The 23,643-nt window shown below is 41.4% G+C and overlaps 1 protein-coding gene across 2 annotated transcripts in view; it reads left to right on the top strand.

The window, feature by feature from the left end:
* Positions 1-23,643, top strand: part of FRMPD1 (FERM and PDZ domain containing 1) — a 290,187-nt gene that overhangs the window by 209,957 nt on the left and 56,587 nt on the right. For both annotated transcript variants that reach the window (XM_077251419.1, XM_077251428.1), the window contains exons 2-5: positions 1,256-1,360; positions 11,188-11,345; positions 13,810-13,912; positions 17,688-17,733. In XM_077251419.1, coding sequence (XP_077107534.1) covers positions 1,260-1,360; positions 11,188-11,345; positions 13,810-13,912; positions 17,688-17,733 — 408 coding nt within the window. In that variant the 5' untranslated portion in view covers positions 1,256-1,259. The remainder of the gene's footprint in view (positions 1-1,255; positions 1,361-11,187; positions 11,346-13,809; positions 13,913-17,687; positions 17,734-23,643) is intronic.

Below are 23,643 nucleotides of genomic sequence, written 5' to 3'. Positions count from 1 at the left end.
CTACTTGAATATGAGCTGTGCTACAGATTAGCATTAGCATAGCATATCAAAATCTCATGGTCTCAACCATGTGTTTTAAAGTTCCATTTACACTTAACTTACTTACTTAACTAAACTTACAGTTTTTAAATAAAAAGATATAGTGAATATATTCACTTTTTTCTTGCAATATATACCGTATTTTTCGGACTATAAGATGCACCAGACCATAAGATGCCCCCAAATTTTCAGAAGGAAAATGGGGAAAAAAATTAACGTGTCAAATGGGGACCATCTTACTGTCTGAATTCAGCTTACCGGGGGGGGGGGGGAATCAGCAGCGCTGGTGGGGCATGGTCTCAGGGGGTTTTCGGTGATCCGGCGATATGACTCCCATCCCAGGCTGGTGCGGCAGGTGCAGTGGCCTCCGGGAAATCCCATCCCATGCTGGTGCGGCTGGTGTGGGCAGGGGAGGCTGGTGTGGGCAGGTGAGGCTGGTGTGGGCAGGTGCGGCTGGTGTGGGCAGGTGAGGCTAGTGTGGGCAGGTGCGGCTTGTGTGGGCAGCAGCAGCTGTTGTGGGTAGGTGCGGGCAGGTGAGGCGGTGGAGCTCTGTGGTGCGGGGGGACTCCGACAACATTTTGTAAAAGCCTCCCGAGATCTTGTTGCCAAGATCTCAATCTGAGCATGCGCCAGCCCCAGCAGCCATTTTCCCAGAGGTCACCGCATTGCAGCAGATTGAGATCTCGTTGCCGAGATCTCAATCTGAGCATGCACCACCCCAGGCGTCCATTTTCCCCGGAGGCCACCATATTGCAGAACTCGATGTGCCGGGCCTCCAGGGTTTCACAAAATGCCGGTGGAGCCCCCCCGTAGCACAGAGCACCACCGCCGAACCTACTACACAAGGGAAGGGAGTGTAATCATCGCCCGACAGAGTTGGACCGGGACCACAGTAGAATTGCCCGACTCCAGCTGCCGCCACAGTATTTGTAAGTGTATTCCGAATATAAGACGCACCCCCATTTCCCCCAAAATTTGGGGGGAAAAAGTGCATCTTAAAGTCCGAAAAATACAGTATTTTTAATGTCATGATTCTAACCAGTATCTGTACTACTACATGGATGGCTGGCTTAAACATCATTGGAAACCAAACTTCTATGGATCCATGAGAGAGATGATCTGAACTTTTTTACTTCTTTTTCCCAAGGTGGCTCTTACTTTTACCTGTTAAAAGACTTGTTTAGCATACTCATTCACTTATTTCAACTCTATTCAGGTAAATGGAGAACCCAGAAGCTCATCTATTCCAGACACGCAAAGGACATAGAATAGAACAGATGGTAGTGAGATGGCTACGCCGGTCACGAGACAGTTCATCTTGGTAAGCTTAGTATTATCTGTGTTTTATTTATTTACTGACTTGCTTTAAAGACAACCTGCTCTACATTTGGATGTACAACACAGATGTATGGCACATTTCGTTGCATAGTATTTTTTGCAACAAGCAACATACCCTGTTTAACAGCTACTATTCCAAAGACAATTTTCTAAGGTTGGATTCACATAGTGTTCACTCCTATGCAAACCAGGATTTGGGCATATGTGCCTTTTGGATGCGGGTAGCATGATGTAGTTGACTACATCTTACTGCCCGCCTCAGCTAGGCTGATACAGGCAAAAATGATGCACGACAATGCACACTTTAACTGTGTCTGCATCATGATAGACAAAGTCCCTGTTGGTGCATGAACAGAAATACCATTTTACGGGGGTTCAGACATAAGCCCCGATGGGGTCACTGAACATAGTAGCAAACGCTATGTGAACTTAAGTGAAAACTGTTCATAACCATGTGTTAAAAAGTAGTAACCTATACCTAAACTGATATCACTAATGCTAAGGTTGTTTACTTCCAAAAATGTAAGACAAACTATAATGACCCGTGCACCAGACCAATAATTAAAAATACTAGAAAAGATTTATTCATTACCCATAAAAAAAACATTAACAGAAGAAAGTGCACCACATACAAAACAGTAGTTTACATATTGTACATGGAGTACACTTTGGGGGAAATTCATTTAGACTGGCATAGCGCTACGCCTCTTAGGGAATCATGCGCATCCGTTATCCAGCTCGTGCCATCGCCAGAAATGTTCACCAGTTGGGGGCTGGAGTATATTTCTGGACTAAATTATGACACTTTAGTGGCGTACAGTATGTTAAATTTGACTCACTTTGTCCATATCCTGCCCATGCTATGCCCATATTTGCATAACTGTCTGGGACTGGGGTGTAAATGCAAAAAGTCACAATATTTTGGCGCAAGTGCCGAATGATAAAAATAGTGTATACCCCAGATTTCTGGAGTGAGCACCTTAATGAATTGTCCCCTTTTTCTTCAATATGTAAGTACTGCATGATTGCCAACTGATGTTTTATATGGTTATGGTAAACATATTGTTATTAAATTTTAAGTATACCATGTAAGATAAAGTGAAATAATGTGTTCTTTTAAAACTGCCTGGATATATAACCTAGTATGTTTAATACAGCAAGGCACAAAACTTGAAAATAACTAAATTAAATCTTGGCAGGATAAAACGGATACAAAATCGAAAACAATGCCAGGGCACGATTATTAGCACACTTTGTTCAGTTAGAAACAAAAGACAAAATCAGATTACTATGTGATTAAATAGAAATTAGACACACCTGTCCCCACATTGATCCTTTGATGCTTGAAAGAGCAATTTTATTGCCTGCTCTTTGTTCGCAATGGCAAGAAAGAAACAAACCACAAATTCTATTATCAACAAGTAGTGTATAGCTATGTTCACGTTTCACCATGCTGTCAGTGGCTCCGTTGAGACTTACGTCTAAGCCTCTGGAAAATGGGATTCAAACATTTGCGCTGACAGGGCCATTCACGTTAATGATGCAGATGTTGCTCTGTCAGACATTATTATCAGCAGTATCCGCCTGTCACGATTCTGTTGTCAGATATCAGTGGCTTCTTCCCTGTGCCTGACGCTAGTAGCGCCCTAGCTCTCTCTGCTCTCCAAGTTACTTCTGATGATGAAGATGCTGGGGCCACGTACCTTGCTGTACTCCTGAATCAGCCCTCATCTGTTCCCTCACCCATTCAGTGTTGGGAGGAACAGTGTACAGTATGTATATAAACAAACCAGACAAACAAGGAAGTACATACAGGGATAAATGAATATAGCAATCATACAAATATGCACTCACAGACAAAAGAAGGGAACATAGGGTAGGAAAGTTAGGGAATAAATAGGAGAGGATGGTGGATTGCACACAGCTGAAATAACCTAGCAACAGTCACAGAACAACTCTCCAAAAACCCATCTACCGAACAGCAAATCCTCCACTCCTTCACCAGGCAGCACAAGACTTAACAATGGCAATCCAGATTGCCAGAGGTGAGAATATATAGGAGGGGTGAGTGGCTGATACTGCACTCCTGAGATCCTTAAAGCAGGAAGCTACAAAGACTCCAAGCTGAACTGTTTATCCCCGGCACTGCTGAAAGAAACCAGCATCTTTAATTTTGAGGGAAAAGTTCTTCTTTCATTGCAGGAGAACGAGAACTCAGATGCTGCGGTCTTCTGGCTCCTCTCTGTTGTGGCAAACCCATGACAGTACCTTCCCCTTCTAAGAGGAACCTCTGGAACCTCAAGACCTGGTTTATCAGGGTGTGCCGTTTGAAAGGACCCGACCAACCTAACCACATGAACGTCAGATGATGGTACCCACATCCTCTCTTCAGGACCGTAACCCTTCTAGTGTACGAGATACTGAAGAGATCGAGGAACCAAGTGAGAATCCATGATCTTAGCTATCTGAAACTCAAAATTCCCATCAACCGTGACCAGAGGTGGAGGTAGTGGTGATGGTTCAGAGGACGTAACTTTTTTTTGAGCAAAGAACGATGAAGTACATTATGAATCCTAAAAGTAGGTGGCAAAGCAAGGCAAAATGCTACAGGATTGATGATGGCCACAATCTTGTAAACCAGTTTCCAAGAGGGAGCCTTCAACTTAATTATCCTCGAGGACAACCACACCAACTCACCAATACACAGGTACGGACCCATCACACATTTCCGATCAACCACACTCTTATGTTTGGACCCCGTCTTCTTCAAATTATTACGAACCCCTTGCCACAAAGACATAATAGATGATGAAAAATGTTCCTCTTCAGATATTCCTGAGGAATGATTCTTATTAAAAAAGCTGAACTGAGAATAAAACCCATAGACCCAGAAGAATGGGGACTTATCAGTAGACTCATGACAATGGTTATTTACAGCAAATTCAGTTAGATGTAAGTAACCCATTCCTCCTAATTCTCAGACACAAAGCACCTAAGATAAGCTTCAAGATTCTGGTTAACGCATTCAGTTTGTCCATTGGACAGATAAATCCCTAGCCAAATGCAAAACGCTTTCCAAAATTATGAAAAAATGTGCACACCCCGGTCAGAAACAATAATGGTAGAAATCCCCTGCACATACTGGTAAATCAGTAATGAAATCTACTAATAAATCAGTCCAAGGTTTACTTGGAATCATTAGATTGTGAAGCAGGCACCAAAGCGCAGTTGACCATGATTTGATGCCTGATTCACATACATGGATATGCCCAAAAATAATGTCTGACAGAGCAAAGAGTGACTCCATCTGCATTATTACAGTCAATGGCCCCATCAATGCAAATCTTCAAATTTCATTTTCCAGGGATTCAGAAGTAAGCCTCAGTGGAGCCATTGACTGTACGTCAAAACTCAATGGCCCTGTCATAATAACACCCAAATACTAATTTACAGCGCTTCAGATATAATCCCTAACAAAAACTAAAGACAGTAGGCTAAAGCACAATGTGAATATAGCCTACGTCCTTAGTATCCCGATTTTAACAGTCTTAAAGAAGTTATCAAGAAGTTTGCTATTCATACTGTTTTCAGTACTAGTAAGAATTATTTAGGATGGGGAAAATTAATTAGAGAATGCTCCAAAATGTCAAAACTATGCCTACAAAAGGATACACCACACTTAATGTATATACTCGTGTATAAGATGAGTTTTTCAGCACATTTTTTTGTGCTGAAAATGCCCCCTCAGTTTATACATGAATTATTATCCCAGAAAGACAGCGGGGGATGGAGAGTGGTGGAGCAGCGGGTCACAGAGGCAGGAGTTGGCTGTAACTGTGTCCGCTGCTAAAAAGAAATGAATATTAAAGGGACACTGTCACTCCCTCCAGCCGTTAGAAACTAAAAGAGCCACCTTGTGCAGCAGTAATGCTGCATTCTGACAAGGTGGCTCTTTTAGTTATTGGTGCAGTGAAAGCCAAAATAAAGCGTTTTATAATTTCGCCAAAATACCTGTCTTTAGCCCTGGAGGCAGGTCTTAACCCCCCTGCTGCAAATGCCACACTGCCGTCATTCAAATCTTCTTCGGCGCCGGGCGCCGCCCCTCCGCGCTGTTTTCAAATCAAATCCGGCGCCTGCGCTGTTTAGTACTGGCTGGGGCAGGCGCAGTGAGCTCTGGGTGTCTGACCTCCGATGCAGTCTTGCAGACTGCGCCTGTGCGGCCGCCCTGCTTGTGAATCCCAGCCCCGCACTCTGCATAATGCATAACACACTGCGGGGCTGGGATTCACAAGCAGGGCGGCCGCACTTTAACTGTGCTGGTAGTGAATATTCATTTCTCTTATAGTGCTCACAGTTACAGCCGCAGCCTACATACCTTCCCTGCGCGCCCTTACTGAATCTCCTTCCGGTGCCAGTCTTCTGGCCGAGCAATCACATGTCCCCCACTCATTAGGGTAATGAATATTCACCCCTCTCCGCTCCTGCATGGGGGGAATATTCATTACTTTAATGAGCAGGGACAGGTGATCGCTCGGCCGGAAGAACTGCTGGCGCCAGAACGAGATGCAGCGAGGGCGCACAGGGAAGGTAAGTAGGACAAGTTTTTTTTATAGGAACCATGCATACAAGGATAGTGGATAAGGAGCCAAGCTTACAAGGGTGGGGATAAGGAGCTATGCATACAGGGACGGGGAACCATGCATACAGAGACGGGGAGTCATGCATTCAAGGACAGGGAGCCATGCATACCAGGATAGGGATGAGAGGACAATGCATACCCGGCTTACACTCGAGTCAATAAGTTTTGCCAGTTTTTTGTGGCAAAATTAGGTGCCTCAGCTTATACTTGGGTCGCCTTATACTCAAGTATATACAATAATTAGAAAATATTTTCTTTTTATAAAACAGTTTAAAAAATAAATGTTATTCATGTTAATGCCGAAAATCCCAGGGAAGTAGTAAGCACAAATAAACAGATAGAGGGAGGGATGAGTATACAATAATAATAAGCAGATTAGAGAGATTAAGATTCATAAAATCATATAAATCATATAAATAAAAGTGCCAGTGCATACATTTACATAAATATAGATAAATATACCAATTTTCTCATGCTAAAAAGCGTAATCAAAGAGATAAAAAAGTTGTTCATAGCATACATAGATGTTTCAAGTCAAGATCATATCACATTATACAGCCATTGCAGCAGATAAATATTTACTAAAAACTGTCACCAAAAACCCATGACCCAACACACATTTGCTTCCTCAAGAAGGACATATCTATCAAATGCCCTCTATTTGTATATGTCATCACCCAATGAAAAGTGTAATGCAACACCTGTATCTAATATAACCCTGCTCCAGTAGGGACCTTGTTCCCAGACTATTATCTAATAAATGCCAATCACTGACAGATCTGTAAACCGGACATTCCCACTGCTGCTAATTATACCAATCTGCGATAAGTTCACAACCCGGAAGTTCTGAAGTTGCGTTAAAGCATGGGACTAAAGATCAGCCTATTGGTGACGAGCAATCGGTTAGAATTGCATATCACAGCTCTCCACTGTGGAGCGCATAGTTCAATGAATAGCAATGTATGCAAATGTCAGTGATGTGTCTAGTGTCATTGAATAGCTGAAAAAGATCTTGAGCCTGCGCATTAGCATCAGCAGCTAGCGCAGGAGCACTTTGGTACTGTGGGTAGAGCACAAAATTTAATTGCGCATGTACCCGGGAAACGTCATTAAGGTTCCTCTTTACCCAAACCAATTCACCAGCATTAAATTTCCCAGGCGAATGAGCAGTTACAGTGGGGAAAAAAAGTATTTAGTCAGCGACCAATTGTGCAAGTTTTCCCACTTAAAAAGATGAGAAAGGCCTGTAATTGACATCATAGGTAGACCACAACTATGAGAGTCAAAATGAGAAAACAAATCCAGAAAATCACCGTGTCTGATTTAGCAAGATTTATTTTGCAAAATATGGTGGAAAATAAGTATTTGGTCACCTAAAAACATGCAAGATTTCTGGCTCTCACAAACCTGTAACTTCTTCTTTAAGAGGCTCCTCTGTCCTCCACTCATTACCTGTACTAATGGCACCTGTTTGAACTTGTTATCAGTATAAAAGACAACTGTCCACAACCTCAAACTGTCACACTCCAAACTCCACTATGGTCAAGACCAAAGAGCTGTCGAAGGACACCAGAAACAAAATTGTAGCCCTGCACCAGACTGGGAAGACTGAATCTGCAATACGCAAGCAGCTTGGTGTTATGAAATCAACTGTGGGAACAATAATAATAAAATGAAAGACATACAAGACCACTGACAATCTCCCTCGATCTGGGGCTCCACGCAAGATCTCTCTCCGTGGGGTCAAAATGATCACAAGAACGGTGAGCAAAAATCCTAGAACCACATGGGGGGACCTAGTGACTGACCTGCATAGAGCTGGGACCACCGTAACAAAGGCTACCATCAGTAGCACAGTACGCCGCCAGGGACTCAGATCCTCCAGTGCCAGACGTGTCCCCCTGCTTGAGCTAGTACATGTCTGGGCCCATCTGAAGTTTGCTAGAGAGCATTTGGATTATCCAGAAGAGTATTGGGAGAATGTCATATGGTCTGATGAAACCAAAGTAGGACTGTTTGGTAGAAACAAAGCTCATCGTGTTTGGGGGAGACAGAATGCTGAGTTACATCCAAAGAACACCATACCTACTGTGAAGCATGGGGGTCGCAACATCATGCTTTGGGGCTTTTTTTCTGCAAAGGGACCAGGAGGACTGAGCCGTATACATGAAAGAATGAATGGGGCCATGTATCGTGAGATTTTGAGTGCAAACCTCCTTCCATCAGCAAGGGCATTGAAGCTAAAACGCAGATGGGTCTTTCAGCATGATAATGATCCCAAGCACACCACCAGGGCAACGAAGGAATGGCTTTGTAAGAAGTATATGAAGGTCCTGGAGTGGCATAGCCAGTCTCCAGATCTGAACCCCATAGAAAACCTTTGGAGGGAGTTGAAAGTCCGTGTTGCCCAGCGACAGGCCCAAAACATTACTGCTGTAGAGGAGATCTGCATGGAGGAAGGGGCCAACATACCACCAACAGTGTGTGCCAACCTTGTGAAGACTTACAGAAAACATTTGGTCACTGTCATTGTCAACAAAGGATATATAACAAAATATTGAGTGAACTTTTATTAATGACCAAATACTTATTTTCAACCATAATTTGCAAAATAAATCTTGCCAAATCGAACAAAGTGATTTTCTGGATTTGTTTTCTCATTTTGACTCTCATAGTTATGGTCTACCTATGATGTCAATTACAGGCCTCTATCATCTTTTTAAGTGGGAGAACTTGCACAATTCGTCTCTGACTAAATATTTTCTTGTCCACTGTATGTTTTGTGCTCTGTCTACAGTAGGGCAGAACAATGTGCGCCTCCACTAGTCGGTGATGCTAATGTGCAGGTGCAAGATCTCTTTCGGCTATATGGATGATGCTGGATGCGTTATCCACATCAATCAAAGCCGGAGGACGGTTCTGGGGGCAAAAAGGTGGCACAGATGCTGAGAAAAGATGTCCATTGGATCTTTCTAAAGGCATTTACAGAGCGTGGGAGAAAATAAAAAGGATTAGAAAACCAACAAAAATCGAAACAAGGTTCTACAAAGCAGCAAAACCAAAAGAGCAAAAAAAAAACCTCACACAAATTAGCTTTTATTTGTATTAATTAAAAAAACAAACAATAGAAAAAAAATCGGGTCATCAAAAAATGTATAATGTCAGGTTGGTATAGAAATACCTATAAATCAATTCATAAGAAAAAGTCTAAAGAAATAGAGAATAACTTAACCCTAGCTGACTGTGCTTGACAGTGTAGGCTGGCACCCTGAAGCATGATATGGCAACCCTGCTCCAAGTAGGCTATCGCTACCTGACCCCAAAAGGAGTCCCTAACTAAATTATATGGTGATGCAACACAGTATGTTCGCTCCACAAACCCAAAACAAAGTATTATGCCCCACAGCACCCCACACAGTAAGATGTTCACCACAGCCCCCCATACAGTATGGTATTCATCCCAGCCTCAGTATACAGTATGAAGTGCACCACAGACCCCTACATAAAGTATGATGTCCCCAGTCCAGATTGATGATCCCCGTAGCTCCATAAAGTATGATAACCCTCATAACCACTCCATTTAGTATGAAGTCCGCTATAACCACCCTATGAAGGTCACCACAGCCCCCTACATAGTATAATGTACCCCATAGACCTGCATACAGTCTAATATCGACCTACCCTACAGAGTATGATCCTACACTACAGAGTATGATAATCACCTCACAGCCCCCCCACACACACCATGAATATCTCCCATAGTCTCAATACAGTATGAAGGTCCACACACAGACCCCTATATAGTATGATGGTCCCCCAACAGCTTCCCATATAGTATGAGGGTATGCCCAACAGGCCCCCATATGGTAGGATGGTACCCTGAACAGGCCCTTATTTGAAATGATGGTCCCCTCAATAGCACCATAAACAGTATAATGGTCCTGCAAACAGCATCCTATATAGTATGATGAACCACCACAGCCCACCCCCCCAAAAAAAGAAATCATTTTACTTGCCTAATGTAGACACCTCGTCCTTTGCAGCCTTGGTCTCCTCTTCTATTTGGTCTTTCAGTGGATGCTTGTAGTACAATTCATTAATGTCATCACAACGCCAACATCCCTGAATCTACGAGGGAAGCACGCAGCATGCTGGGGTAAGTGATGGAGCCTGCGGCTCTGTGCTCCATCACAACTGTCTTGTGGACACCAATACTGTTAGCAGAGTAGCAGGCAATGCGGCCCACGGCCATGGCCCTTCTGGCATTTGCTAGAATTGCCAGATTTCCAGTCAGTCCCTGGGTGGATCCTCAAAGCCCAAAGTCTGGGTGGCATATGGGCCATGGATATCAGTGCAGCAGGCAACTGAGGCATGTGTGAAACAGATAGCAGATTTACTGTAATCCACAAACATGTAGCAGAGGATCTGGAGACTGCCGACAGATAGCAGAGATCCTGGAGACTGCAGACAGACAGGAGACCGAGAACAGGTAGCAGAGATCCTGGAGGCTGCAGGCACACAGGACTCCAGAGCACTTAGAATTCTTAATACCAAGACTTACGTGTGTTTCTTGGTAGGCCTTATATAAGACCAGGTAGATGATCGCATGGGTTCATGCCGGGCCATCTGCAAAGCCTGATGTGGAGCACAGCATAGTTTAGTGGACCGGGGAGAGGCGACCAAAGACCAGATAACATTCTCATGATTCATGGTTGGTACATACCCATTTATTTCTGAAGATATCAGATTTTTTACAATATACAATCAAGGATGCCAATAATGCTGACCACAATTGTATCTGATGAATTATCTCCTTTTTTGTGTTTTTATTTTATTAGTATTTCTAATTATTGGTCCGATATTCAGTACATTATGGTTGAGTTAAAAACGAAACTTTACAATGGTCAATTATATACAAATGTGCTCAAATCATTTACCAAGTTTTAAAAATGCTAGAGTGTATCACTTAAAGCAGAAATGCAGACAAAATGAGCTTCTGCTATGTCTCATATGCGTAAAAGACAATTACATTGGATTTCTCTTACTGGAAAACAAACACCATAGCGAAAGGTCGTTGAAATCAATGTATACTGCAACATTGGGCTGACATGTCTTGCACAGTTATTCATGTAAGTGTTCTATTATTTTTGCTCTAACCTTGTTTTGAAAAGTGGGAAAACCTCAACCGGAGACAGTCCATCCATTGGTCCAAACCAATATGTATGTTCATTGAAGATCACATTAGACATAATAAAAGATCCGCACATTGACAGCTATGGCTTTGACATATCTCGCAGCCTTCCTCTTACTGTTACAGCTGTTACTGCAGGTAGGTGAACGTTTATCTTTAAGCAATGCAATGGAAATCATCAATCGCAGTCACATTATAGCACATGCAATTTAGCACATGCAATTTATGACATTATTTTGGAAATAGTTTTAAAATGTCTCACTGTACTTCCTAGATTTACCCCAAATTTAAGAAGACCTTTGTGACAACTAAAAAACCTCTTGCCTTATGTAATAAGGTTGCTATAAACAGTTGGTTTGTTATAAAATTAGAATTAGTCCATTCACTCGACTTTTTATGCTAGTTAAAAGGATATTTTTCCGTGCCATCCATTATGCCACTAGACAAAGTCTTTGAGGGATCTGTGTTTGGGTATATTCTCACTGGGAAATTTAGAGAAATTTGTGACGTGATTTTTAGGCTAAGTTCACACTAGGTGTTTTTGCTCCTTTTTTATGCAAATTTTCAGCTGCATTTTACAGTATCAGCAAAGCCTATGAGATTTTATAAATCTCAAGCACACACTTTTTTTTGTTATCAGTATTTTGTGCTTTGCATGGTTTTTTGAACATAGAGCATGTCGCTTCTTTTAGTGTTTTTTCAGCATTTTTCACCCATTGACTTGAATGCATGGTGAAAAAATGCTAAAAACACACCAAAAGTGCAGGTATCATGCTTTTCTGCATTTTTTTTTTCCAAAACCTGATTCTATGAATTAGAACCTTTTTTTCAATACTAAATTTTTTCGGCATGCACAAGAGACAAATCTAGCATGCAAAAACTGCTGTAAAAAACCTCACAAAAAACACATAAAAAACGCAACGAAAAGCCATGGAAAACATGCTTTTTTTCTGCCAAGAGATCAGGTTTTACTTCCGGAAACAAAACACAGCAAAAATACCTAGTGTGAACTTAGCCTTACAATACCTACAGAGGTAAAGATTTCAAATAACTGCCATCTCAGCAATTTTAGTCTAATATTAAAATTTTAAACCCTAACTTAGCATTTGTGGGGGTTTCTTTTTAAGTCACTATCCTTTTTTGTCTTGTGGTATTAGTTGCCATTAAATTCTTTAAAATGACGCACACGATTCATGAATTTGGAGCAAAGTAGAAAATGGTCTATTTTCTGTCTTGAACTATTTGTTCAACTTTTTAGTAAAAAATTGACCCGAAGTACAGGCATATTCAAATTATTCAGTCCTAAGAATCCTAGAATTGCTTTACAAAATCTAAAGGTAACTCTTGATACCATCGATATCAGAGTGCATGGGTCTGCTATTCGGAATAAGCTGCCATATTTGTGAGACAGCTGTCAGCCATACGTTGGTTCGGCAGGCAGTATCTCTTTACTCACCCATATATGGCTGAGCACTTATGTGTTTATTGCGAGGAGAGAGGGAAAAGCCTAAGCCAGGGCTATCGGGCATTCATATTAGCATCCAGATCATTCTCTCCCTTGACAACATCTGTTAGGGGAATGTCAGGAGGTGTAGGTACCCCTAGGCATCAGATGGTTGGATGATCCAGCTGAAAGTGGCTGATTCTGACAACTTTACCCAGCGTTTATGGTACTTTACGACTAAAATGTCCTGATGAACACCCACACATACACCAGGTCTTCTGGAATAATGGATTCCAGAAAGAAAGAAGAGGCAAAATATTACTTAAATGGCCATAGTGGCAGAACCCTGAAGACTGCATTTGACCAGAAGATACTAATTGTAAAACATGGTGGTAGAAATATTATATACTAGGACAGTTTTCCTACAGTACAGCAGTTCACCATCATAGAAATGAATAGGAATTCTTAGCACTAGAGTATAAATTAAGCCATGTTTAAGACAGTTGAAGCTCATCTGAAAGTGGATCTTATGACTTGACACTTGTCCTAGACATACAATGCCAGTAACTCCATTAAGTAATGGCTGAAAGTAAAGGAAATGCAGGATTCTTTAAAAGGAACCTTACATTATGGCATTTTTGAGAAAACATACATTTAAGAGCCAGGTAGGAACCATGCAGCTTGGAGGACGAGTCCAAGAAGCCGATCCCTGATGACATCCCCACACCCTGCTCCTCTTGAGTGACAGGTCTCTCCCTACATATGTGCATAGGGGGAGCTCTGTCACTCAAGGGGAATGGGGCAGAGAGAAGCCACCAGGGCAGGCTTCTTGGACTAGTTACCTGGGCAGCATGATCCTCAACTGGCTTTTAAGTGTATGTTTTTCCTGAAATGCGGCCGAGTTTTAGTGTAAAGCATATCTGGCTGAAATGACAGAGCCCGTGTCTGTTCATGCTGCCTGTGATTCGGGCAGCATGTATCATTCCCACTGGAAGGATTAGAAAGGGGCAGTACATGCAAGTTAATTATAAAAACTTCCTTTTCCACAAAACAGAATGGTGATATGCTATAGTAGACACTTGTGTCACACAAACCGTATGCTGGATTAATAAATACTGTTACTTAATTATTTCTTTTTTTTCCTATTTATTCTTCGAGGTGGTCCAGCTGAAGGGAAACTATTGCCAGGTGATCAAATCTTTGCCATCAACAATGAAAATGTGGAAAACATTCAGGTTGAGAAGGCAGCAGACTTGGTCAGGTAATGCATCATACATGGCGGCACTAGAGATAAGTGTAGAAGAGCAGGCTTTTAGCAGAGTACATTATCTTTGATGGATTATGCATGACACAAGGAGAAGACAAAACTGCCGCTAAATCTTACAGATTCCATCTGATGAGCTGTTTGGGAAAGCGGAAATTATTCTGCGGTGTGATATTGACATCTTACTTTTAGAAAACGCGGGAAGGGTGACAATGGTCTACTCTTCTGTAGTGTGTAGAATGCAATAGATAGGATTACTTCATTTCTGTCATTTATATGATTAGGTCAAATTATCATATACATAAATGTCATAAAGGTGCCATTTCTCAAACAACATTGTTCAAGGATTGTGATAGCAATGGTTACTTGCAATCCTATGTAAACCTACAGGTCATACATTGAGATAAACTGATAAGCTAGTGGCATGATGCAAGAAATACATCACAGAATATATCATATTAAGACACAAAAGAGCCACATTTCTCATTTAACTATTTCTTTTAAGCATTGAGATAATGCAACAGGTAGCAGATCAGTTTATTGAGGCTGATTTGACTTATCAAAACTATTGCAAGTTCAATGTTTAGGTTGTCTATAGCATTCAGTCATATTCTTGTCATTTTCTAAAGGGTCTCTAAAAGTGAAAACTTAAAACCGATTGGTTGCTATGTGCACCGATTTTCCTTTGAAGCAGCTTTAATATATCACCCCTATTTTATCACATGACCAACAAAGTCAACTCTCTGAAACCTATTCAAAATGACCATCTCTATTTTGATAATATTAAAGAGTAATTAAACTTTCACCCCTTCGTGACGTGGCCATTTTTTGCTTTTTCTTTTTATTCGTCCCCTTCTTCTAAGAGCCATAACTTTTTTATTTTTCTGTCAATAGCCGTATGAGGGTTTGGTGGGTTTTTTTGTGGAACGAGATGACCTTTCGAACTAACACCATTCATTCGAGCACAGAGTACTAGAAAATGGGATGAAAATTCCAAGTGTGGCGAAATTGCAAAAAACATCCAATTCCACAATAGTTATTTGTTTGTTTTTTTATTTACCTTGTTCACTATATGGTAAAACTGACCTGGCAATATGATTCTCCAGGTCAGTACGAGTATGCAGATACCAAACATAGGTTCTAACTGAAAGAAGACGTCTTCAGGGGTCAGAGATAGAAGCGATGAGTGACACCAGCTCTGCCTCACAGTTTCTAGCACCTCCAAATGAATCATCATCAGGGAGCGGCACCGGTGTGACTTACTTCTATCATTGCCCCCTTCTGACGATTTGCTTGAGGATGATGCTTGAGGATGTGGGGTGGCACTGGTGTCACTTATCTCCATCCCCTCACGACCTCTTCTGTTATAGAAGCTATGGCGGTGGGGATAAAAGCAGAGTGTCAGCGCCGCACTTTTTATTCGTCCCCTTCTTCTAAGAGCCATAACTTTTTTATTTTTCTGTCAATAGCCGTATGAGGGTTTGGTGGGTTTTTTTGTGGAACGAGATGACCTTTCGAACTAACACCATTCATTCGAGCACAGAGTACTAGAAAATGGGATGAAAATTCCAAGTGTGGCGAAATTGCAAAAAACATCCAATTCCACAATAGTTATTTGTTTGTTTTTTTATTTACCTTGTTCACTATATGGTAAAACTGACCTGGCAATATGATTCTCCAGGTCAGTACGAGTATGCAGATACCAAACATAGGTTCTAACTGAAAGAAGACGTCTTCAGGGGTCAGAGATAGAAGCGATGAGTGACACCAGCTCTGCCTCACAGTTTCTAGCACCTCCAAATGAATCATCATCAGGGAGCGGCACCGGTGTGACTTACTTCTATCATTGCCCCCTTCTGACGATTTGCTTGAGGATGATGCTTGAGGATGTGGGGTGGCACTGGTGTCACTTATCTCCATCCCCTCACGACCTCTTCTGTTATAGAAGCTATGGCGGTGGGGATAAAAGCAGAGTGTCAGCGCCGCACTCGCCTCTCCCAAAGTGGCCATCACCCCGGATGCAGGATGTCATCAGAGGGGGTGGCAATGCAATAAACTAGTAAGTAGCTACATTGTTGCCCCCTGATGACGGCCTGTTCCTGTGGGAGAGATGGACGCTGCGGGGAGTGTGTGCAGCCCTTAGCCTCCTGTGACATCATGTTTGTACAGGAAAATGGGGAAAAAATCAAAGTGTGTTGAAAAAACTGCAATTCCACCTTAGTTTTCTCAGGTTTTGTTTTTACTGTGTTTATTCTGTGGTAAAAAATTACTCTGAATCAGAAAGAAAACAGAAATTAGTTTTTTTGTGTAGAAAGCTGATGGTCTGTTTTATTTCATGTTTTTAGGGAGGAGAAATGAGTGAAAAAACGCAATTCTGCAATTTTGATTTCTTTTCTTGCTTTCACATTTACCAATCGGGCTAATTAGTTTTAGTTATATATTTTGATAGAATAGACTTTTACAGGCACAGGAATATCAAATATGTTTATTTTCTTATTATATTATCACTTCTTTCTTTTTAGTGGGGGGGATTAAAAAAATAAATTTTAATACATTTTTAGAATTTTTTTAGAATTTTTTTATTTTATTCTTTTTTTTTCTCTGAAGTATAACACATATAGCTTTCACCATATAAACACCAGTTTACCTCTATTGACAACACCTGGAGAGTATCCCCATAATACATCCCCATCAGTGAAGGCGGTGTGGCCTCAATATGCAATAGCCAGCAAAGTGTTAAACAAAAGTTCTTCTCATGCTCGTAAAAATAGTGGCTGTATATTGATATCCTTCACAAAGTTATAAAATAAAATGAGACAATAGATGTCATGTTGTGACTGTATATAAATAGGGAAAGAGGCTCTACACTGTCCCTAGGGCTGGGACCCTAACTATTCCTACTCCCAAAGGTAGCTCTAAATGTCAGGAGGTTTGGGCCAATAGCTTTACTGTTCTCCTGTTATATCTAAGCTGTCCCCTCCACCAACCCCAGGAGGTCTGGGACAGAAATGCCAGTGCACAAACACGTAAGACAAACAGAGATAACAATAATGAAAGGCAGCCAACATACAAATCACTCACCAAAGGTATTGAGGTATATAGGGAAGAGTAGGAATGTAGAAACCAAATGGGAATAGGAGAATGAGGAAAGCATACACCCAAAAACAGCGTGCAACAATCTCCAGCAGCAATAACGACCTCCAACTCAGCACAGCGACTCCAAGGAGTTAGGAATTAGAATTTTAACTGGCGAGGAAGAGAAGGTCTGGACATATTTTAAAGGGAGAGGAAATGACCAGGTCAGGAACAGCTATGAGATGGAGATGAAAGTTTGTAACCAGTATACAAAGGGTCATTAACCTCTGTTGCACCAATGGAAACACAAACACACAAGCTAAAAAGAAGACCTGAAATTCACAATACGTAGAGATGTTCTATCCCCAGGTGTCCCAGGAGGATGTGATCCACTTGGGACAATAGGTATGCACCAGTAGGGAGAGCGGTTTGCAGAAATATTCCCCAGGTGGAACTACCAGCAATCGGTGCGAGGCGTCTGTCTTATATGGCAAGAGTACTGCAGGGTATATGCCCTCATACATAGCCAGCAAAGCAAAATACACTCGTTATTCTTATATTTAGGATCCTGTCACCAAATAATGGAATCAGCAATTCGAAAATAGTTGAGGTGAGGGACATACAAGTTATCATAAAACGACTAAGTTCATGCTATCATTGTGTGTACACTATCTGAATACTTCTGTTTATCCCACAGGGATTCCGGGGACAGTGTTACTGTGACCGTACTTCGAGGCACTTCGGTAAATACTGATCTGTATCGCAGCTTATGTGAATTGATAGATCAGTCCATTACTTTGATGCTAAATAAAATGGAGAAAGAATGTTAGCAAAGGTTTACAAATAAGAACGATTGCACTTTTTATGGAAGAATGTCAGAAAACCACATTAAAACCCATAGCATAATACATTGTAAATCTGCACATGTTTATTAATAATAGATGAAGCTTCACTCTGCACTTTCAATGGGGTTTCTATGCAGCTTCCTTTCAGTTGTTATGTTGTTTTCTTGGGATTTCTGTGAAGTTGCATTTTATGTCAGTGGGTTAAAACTGTTAATAAACAGCATGATAAAAGCATTAAGAAGAACATTCTAACATTTAAAAAAAAAACACCATCACAGTGGAAAAATGTTACGTTCCCGCAATGAGGATTTTTGGTGGCAGGAAAAACACTATGTAAAATATATGCATTTAGATGTGTTTGCATTTTTTTCACCTTTATTTTGAACTAGCTGAAGAGCCCAGCGTTACCCGGGCATAGTAACTAACTGCCGTCCCACTCTCTCCCTCCACAGCCCTGCTCTCCACGCGCCATCCTGCTCTTTCCCTCCACAGCCCCGCTCTCCACGCGCCATCCTGCTCTTTCCCTCCACAGCCCCGCTCTCCATCCATATCCCGCTCTCTCCCTCGCAGCTCCGATCTCTACCTGCATCCCGCACTTTTCCTCTGCAACCCCACTCTCCACCCACCAGTGGGCAGGGCTATGTGGAGTGGGCATGGCAAGATACATACACACACACACACACACACACATACACTCAGCTTTATATATATATATATATAGATGGCTAAAAAATGTTACAAAAGTACTGAGAAAATTGAAATGCTGCAGATTTGAACAAACAATTTGGAGGTTGAAATCTGCATGGAAAAATAATATGCACATAAGATTTCAGAATTGTCTCTCACTTTGCTTGTACTGTTAACCCTTGACAAAAGCGCAAAAAAATCAGCATGTGAGCTAGCTTTTACAGCTCCAGCAAAGTGGATGGGATTCATAGAAATCTTTTTTGCTTTTTTGTTTTACGCTGCATAAACTGACCTTCAGTGCGTTTTTAAAATCTGCACCATGTCAAGTCTTACGCTATGTGCAGATTTTTCCCTAAGGCCGGGGTCACACTTGCACGAGTCTCTCACATCAATACCCGGCACTGCCGCCAGCACTCGGGACCGGAGTGTGCGGCTGCATGTATTTCTTTGCAGCTGAACGCTCCTCTCCTGAGCGCCTGCGGCAGTGCCGGGTATTGAGGCGAGAGACTCGCGCGAGTTTCTCGCATTGCAGTCACAAGTGTGATCCCGGCCTTACTCTTGCATTAGATACGCAGGTAAAAAAAACCCGCATATATATCTGCTGTGGAAACGCACTGAAAACTTAAGTAATTCACATATTACTGTATCAATATATAACCCTAAGCCAAACACCAGAAAAAATAAAGCAGCTTTATTTAAAACATGACATACCACAAGAAAAAAAACTGCGGCTAGTTTAGCTAAAAGGTGCAAAAATGCTGCAGAAAATCTGCAGCATGAAAAACTCATCAAATACTCATTGTGAGAACATAGTGTTAAATGTCGAAAAAGCCTTTTTTTAAGGAAAAATAAACAAAACGTTAAAAATATTTTTTTCAGCTCCACATTCCACAAGAGATCAATTAGGCTGGTTTATTTTTTTATTTTATGTATTATTGCTAATAATGACACATACATGAGCTGGGCCTTCCTTGCAAGTGAATCGCACATGCACATTAGTTGAAAGATCTATGCACTTGAAGCCAGGCCCATTCGTCCCTTATGTCCAGCACCTGTGCAGTAAATGAAAGGGTGTAGTGGGCCACTACTCATCACCGAAGAGCAAGCACAAGTGACAAGATCATAAAGATGGTCAAGCTTATGCATATTTGCACTACATCTGACCATAATAGTGTGTGGATCTACTCAGTTCTACCTTTAAAGGGAATCTTTCACCTGGTCTTTGCTATGTAATCTAAGGGCAACATAGTATAGGGGCTGAGACCCTGATTCCAGCAATGTGTCACTTGCTGAGCTGCTTGCTGTCATTTTCAGTCAATTACCGTTTTCTCTTTGGAATGTGGGAGGAAACTGGAGAACCCGGTGGAAACCCCCGCAAACACGGGGAGAACATACAGACTCCTTGCAGATGTTGTCCTTGGTGGGATTTGAACCCAGGACTCCAGTGCTGCAAGGCTGCAGTGCTAATATATGCTATCAGTAACAACACATAGTAAAGTAATAAGTAGGATATAAAATACTTGTATATGGTAGGTCATGTTAAGAACTGTTGACATTGCAGATAATGCTTTTTTTAGTAGATACTTCACAAAAGTTGATTGTATGTCAGTTAGTCCACGTTCACACATTCAGTATTTGGTCAGTATTTTACCTCAGTATCTGTAAGCCAAAACCAGAAGTGGAACAATCAGAGGAAAAGTATAATAGAAACACGTCACCACTTCTGTATTTTTGGCTTACAAATAATGATGTAAAATACTGACCAAATACTGAACATGTGAACGTGGCCTTACAAGGTAACTGCGTATTAAATGATCAAAGTCCGCTACCTATACAGCAGATCAGTAGCTGCTGTTGGCATGCTGAGAAAAGTGTAGATGGCAATGATCACAGACTCATTCGATAATGTTTCAGTCTGACTGTTCATTAAGAAATTTGCCAATTGAGTTACTAGACTGCAAATTATACAGAAATGCTATCAATGAAAAGCATTGTGATCTAATCGGTTAATTGCTGCCGTCTATAGTGCTGTATAATGTAGGAAAAACAATCCCATCATTTAGAGTAGACTTTTATCTTCAGCAAATTACTTTGGACACTTGTGTCTGAACACTCCAGAGTTTGGATTGCTTTTCTCATGTTAGACGCCTACTGATTTCTCCATTGAAATAAACAATGAAGAGGCAATTTGCATATTACATTTCCCAGAGGAGCATTGCACGGCGAATAAGCCTCCTTACCTTGACAAGCCAGCTGGTATGTCACTTTCCATACGGAGAAACGTTACCCCTTATACCCCAGTCCAGAGCCTCTTACCTAGCCAAATCAGTTCTCATGCTTCGCACTGACGAGGGCCAACAGCCCGAAACACCGTGTCTGCAAATTGAGATACTGATTTGGCTTATATCCTAAGTCATATTGCACGACTCATTAAAGGGCTGATTGTGACCTTCCAGCAGGTGGCGCTATAGAGTTTAAGTCCTCTTTTTCTCTGTAGAGGCAATTAGCATATTTAAATTCCCAGAGGAGCATTGCACGGCGAATAAGCCTCCTTACCTTGACAAGCCAGCTGGTATGTCACTCTCCATAAGGAGAAACGTTACCCCTTAGACCCCACTCCAGAGCTTCTCACCTAGCCAAATCAGTTCTCATGCTTCGCACTGACGAGGGCCAACAGCCCGAAACACCGTGTCTGCGAATTGAGATACTGATTTGGCTTTTATCCTAAGTCATATTGCACGACTCATTAAAGGGCTGATTGTGACCTTCCAGCAGGTGGCGCTATAGAGTTTAAGTCCTCTTTTTCTCTGTACAGAGGCAATTTGCATATTGAAATAAACATGCACACCTGGCTGATCTGAGCATGCATGTTTATAGCGATGCAGATGGACTGTGGACAGCTAGCTTATGTCTATGGCTGACTTTATTATCCCTGGTTATCACTCATAGGAAGAACACTCTGGTTCTCCTGTTATTATTACTGTACATTATTGACCATTATAAATAATTACAAATGAATAAACCATGTAATCAATCCTCCCTAAGCAGATAAACCTTTATTACACTGCATTTAAAAATATATATATAAATTCCATTTACAATCAATCAAAAGTAAAAAGAAAAGTCGTTCACTTCATCCTGATTTATCTGCATGAATTGTGCTCCGAGGAACAATTTTGAACATAATTTTTGATGAGTTTGATTTGTCAGCTGATTTTGACTAAAATAGGCATGCTGATTTCAAAACTGTAGTTAAGTTTTCTTCTATCACATCACTTCTTTCTTTACAGCTTATCTTATTGCAATTACTCTAGACTGTATCTAGGGAAGCGCTAGTGCTCTCCCATTGGCCGAGAGCGAACCGTCCTTCAGTGGGGATGGGTGTAGGGCGACCTTGGCGGCTGACGACAGGTTGTTATTTGGCTAGGCGACTTAGTTACTCGTAAGACAGTGCGGTGAAAGATTGTGTGCTGCTCTACAAAGTAAAATGTAGTACAAAAGTCTGTATACAAGGGGTTAGCAGAATTTATTCTTTTCTTTACATTGAATTCCTTTCTTTAAGATCTATCTGTCTCTGCTCTATCTCGTCGTAAGTGCCTAAACAGCCCTGATTCCTTTTGTTATATCAGCACCAGTATCACCATTTCCAGTCAAAGGACGAACATCTCCACATTTGTCAAGCAATCCTATTTTGCATATTTCAAAGCAATACTTTGATAAGTGTAGATAAGTATTGGCCCCCTCACAAGGCGTGTAAGCAGTATGTTGAGAGTTTACGGATGTTGACGAAGAGAACACGTGATAAGATGCCCTTTGCTGTACCTATGGTTTGGGGAGAGATCATTCCAGTGATGGTTACATTTGTATAGTGAAACCCTCGGGATATAACAAAATATATAAATATAAAATAGAGTATTCGATTCCACCATCAGCTTTACATCCAGTGCTTCGTTCAGCTGAAATCCCAGTTTCAGTTTTCCTTCAATACCCTCTTTTCAATAATTGTATGAAGTCAAATTTCTCCGCACTCTCTTTGGTTCATGTGACGCAAAAAAATTATATTATTTGAGTCCGTGAAGTAAGGAAGGAGCAAGGGGGAGAATAAAACTAATAATATAAAGCAACTCTATGACATTGCAGAAGTTTCGACCTATCTCGGGTCTTACTCATTACGTCACTGTAAAAGAAAAAAATACATAAGAGAAATGTTCACAAAACACAAGTCCACAGTAAAATAATAAACAACAAATCCCAGTCCCAGGTGGTATGTACATAGCCAAAACAATAATGATGATACGTGCAACACTTATTATGTACAGCAAGCATAGTATCTTCATATAATTAATGTAGAAGAGAATAAAAGTTTATGTAGAAGGAAGATGTAAGGGATCTTACAGAGCAAATGGAGATGCAGGAAAAAATGTAGAGAGAGAATTTAGAGAAAAAAATAATTTAAACATTTAAAAAAAAAAAGACTAAAGAAAAGGTAGTTGGGTGGCTATTGGAGCCGACCAGCAGGTATAAACAAACTGAAGGACAGAGATACAAAATTGGAGGGGAGGATGTATAGGAGGGTGCTTATTTATTTTTTGCTAGATAGGGTTTGAACAATGGGTTACAAGTAGTGTTGAGCATTCCGATGCTGCAAGTATCGGGTATCGGCCGATACTTGCTGTATCGGAATTCCGATACCGGGATTCCGATACTCTTGTGGTATCGGATATCGGGTATCGCAACAACATTAATGTTAAAATGTGTAAAAGAGAGAATTAAAATAAAAAATATCGCTATACTCACCTGTCCGACGCAGCCGGGACTTCAGCGAGGGAACCGGCAGCGTTGTTTGTTTAAAATTCGCGCTATTACTTGGTTACGTGAATTCCCGGCTTGTGATTGGTCAGGTCGGCCACGTTGCCGGGACGCGGACCAATCACAGCAAGCCGTGACGAAATTACGTCACGGCTTGCTGTGATTGGTCCGCATCCCGGCAATATGGCCGCCCTGACCAATCACAAGCCGTGACGTCACGGGAGGCTGGACACGCGCCCATTTTAAAATGAGCGCGTCCAGCCTCCCGGCTTGTGATTGGTTGACCGCGGCGCAACCAATCACAAGCTGTGA

This window comes from Ranitomeya variabilis, chromosome 1 (genome assembly GCF_051348905.1).
Source record: "Ranitomeya variabilis isolate aRanVar5 chromosome 1, aRanVar5.hap1, whole genome shotgun sequence".
NCBI lineage: Eukaryota > Metazoa > Chordata > Amphibia > Anura > Dendrobatidae > Ranitomeya > Ranitomeya variabilis.
Note: the sequence above shows the minus strand (reverse complement) of the source record. Positions and strands in the feature narration are given on the sequence as shown.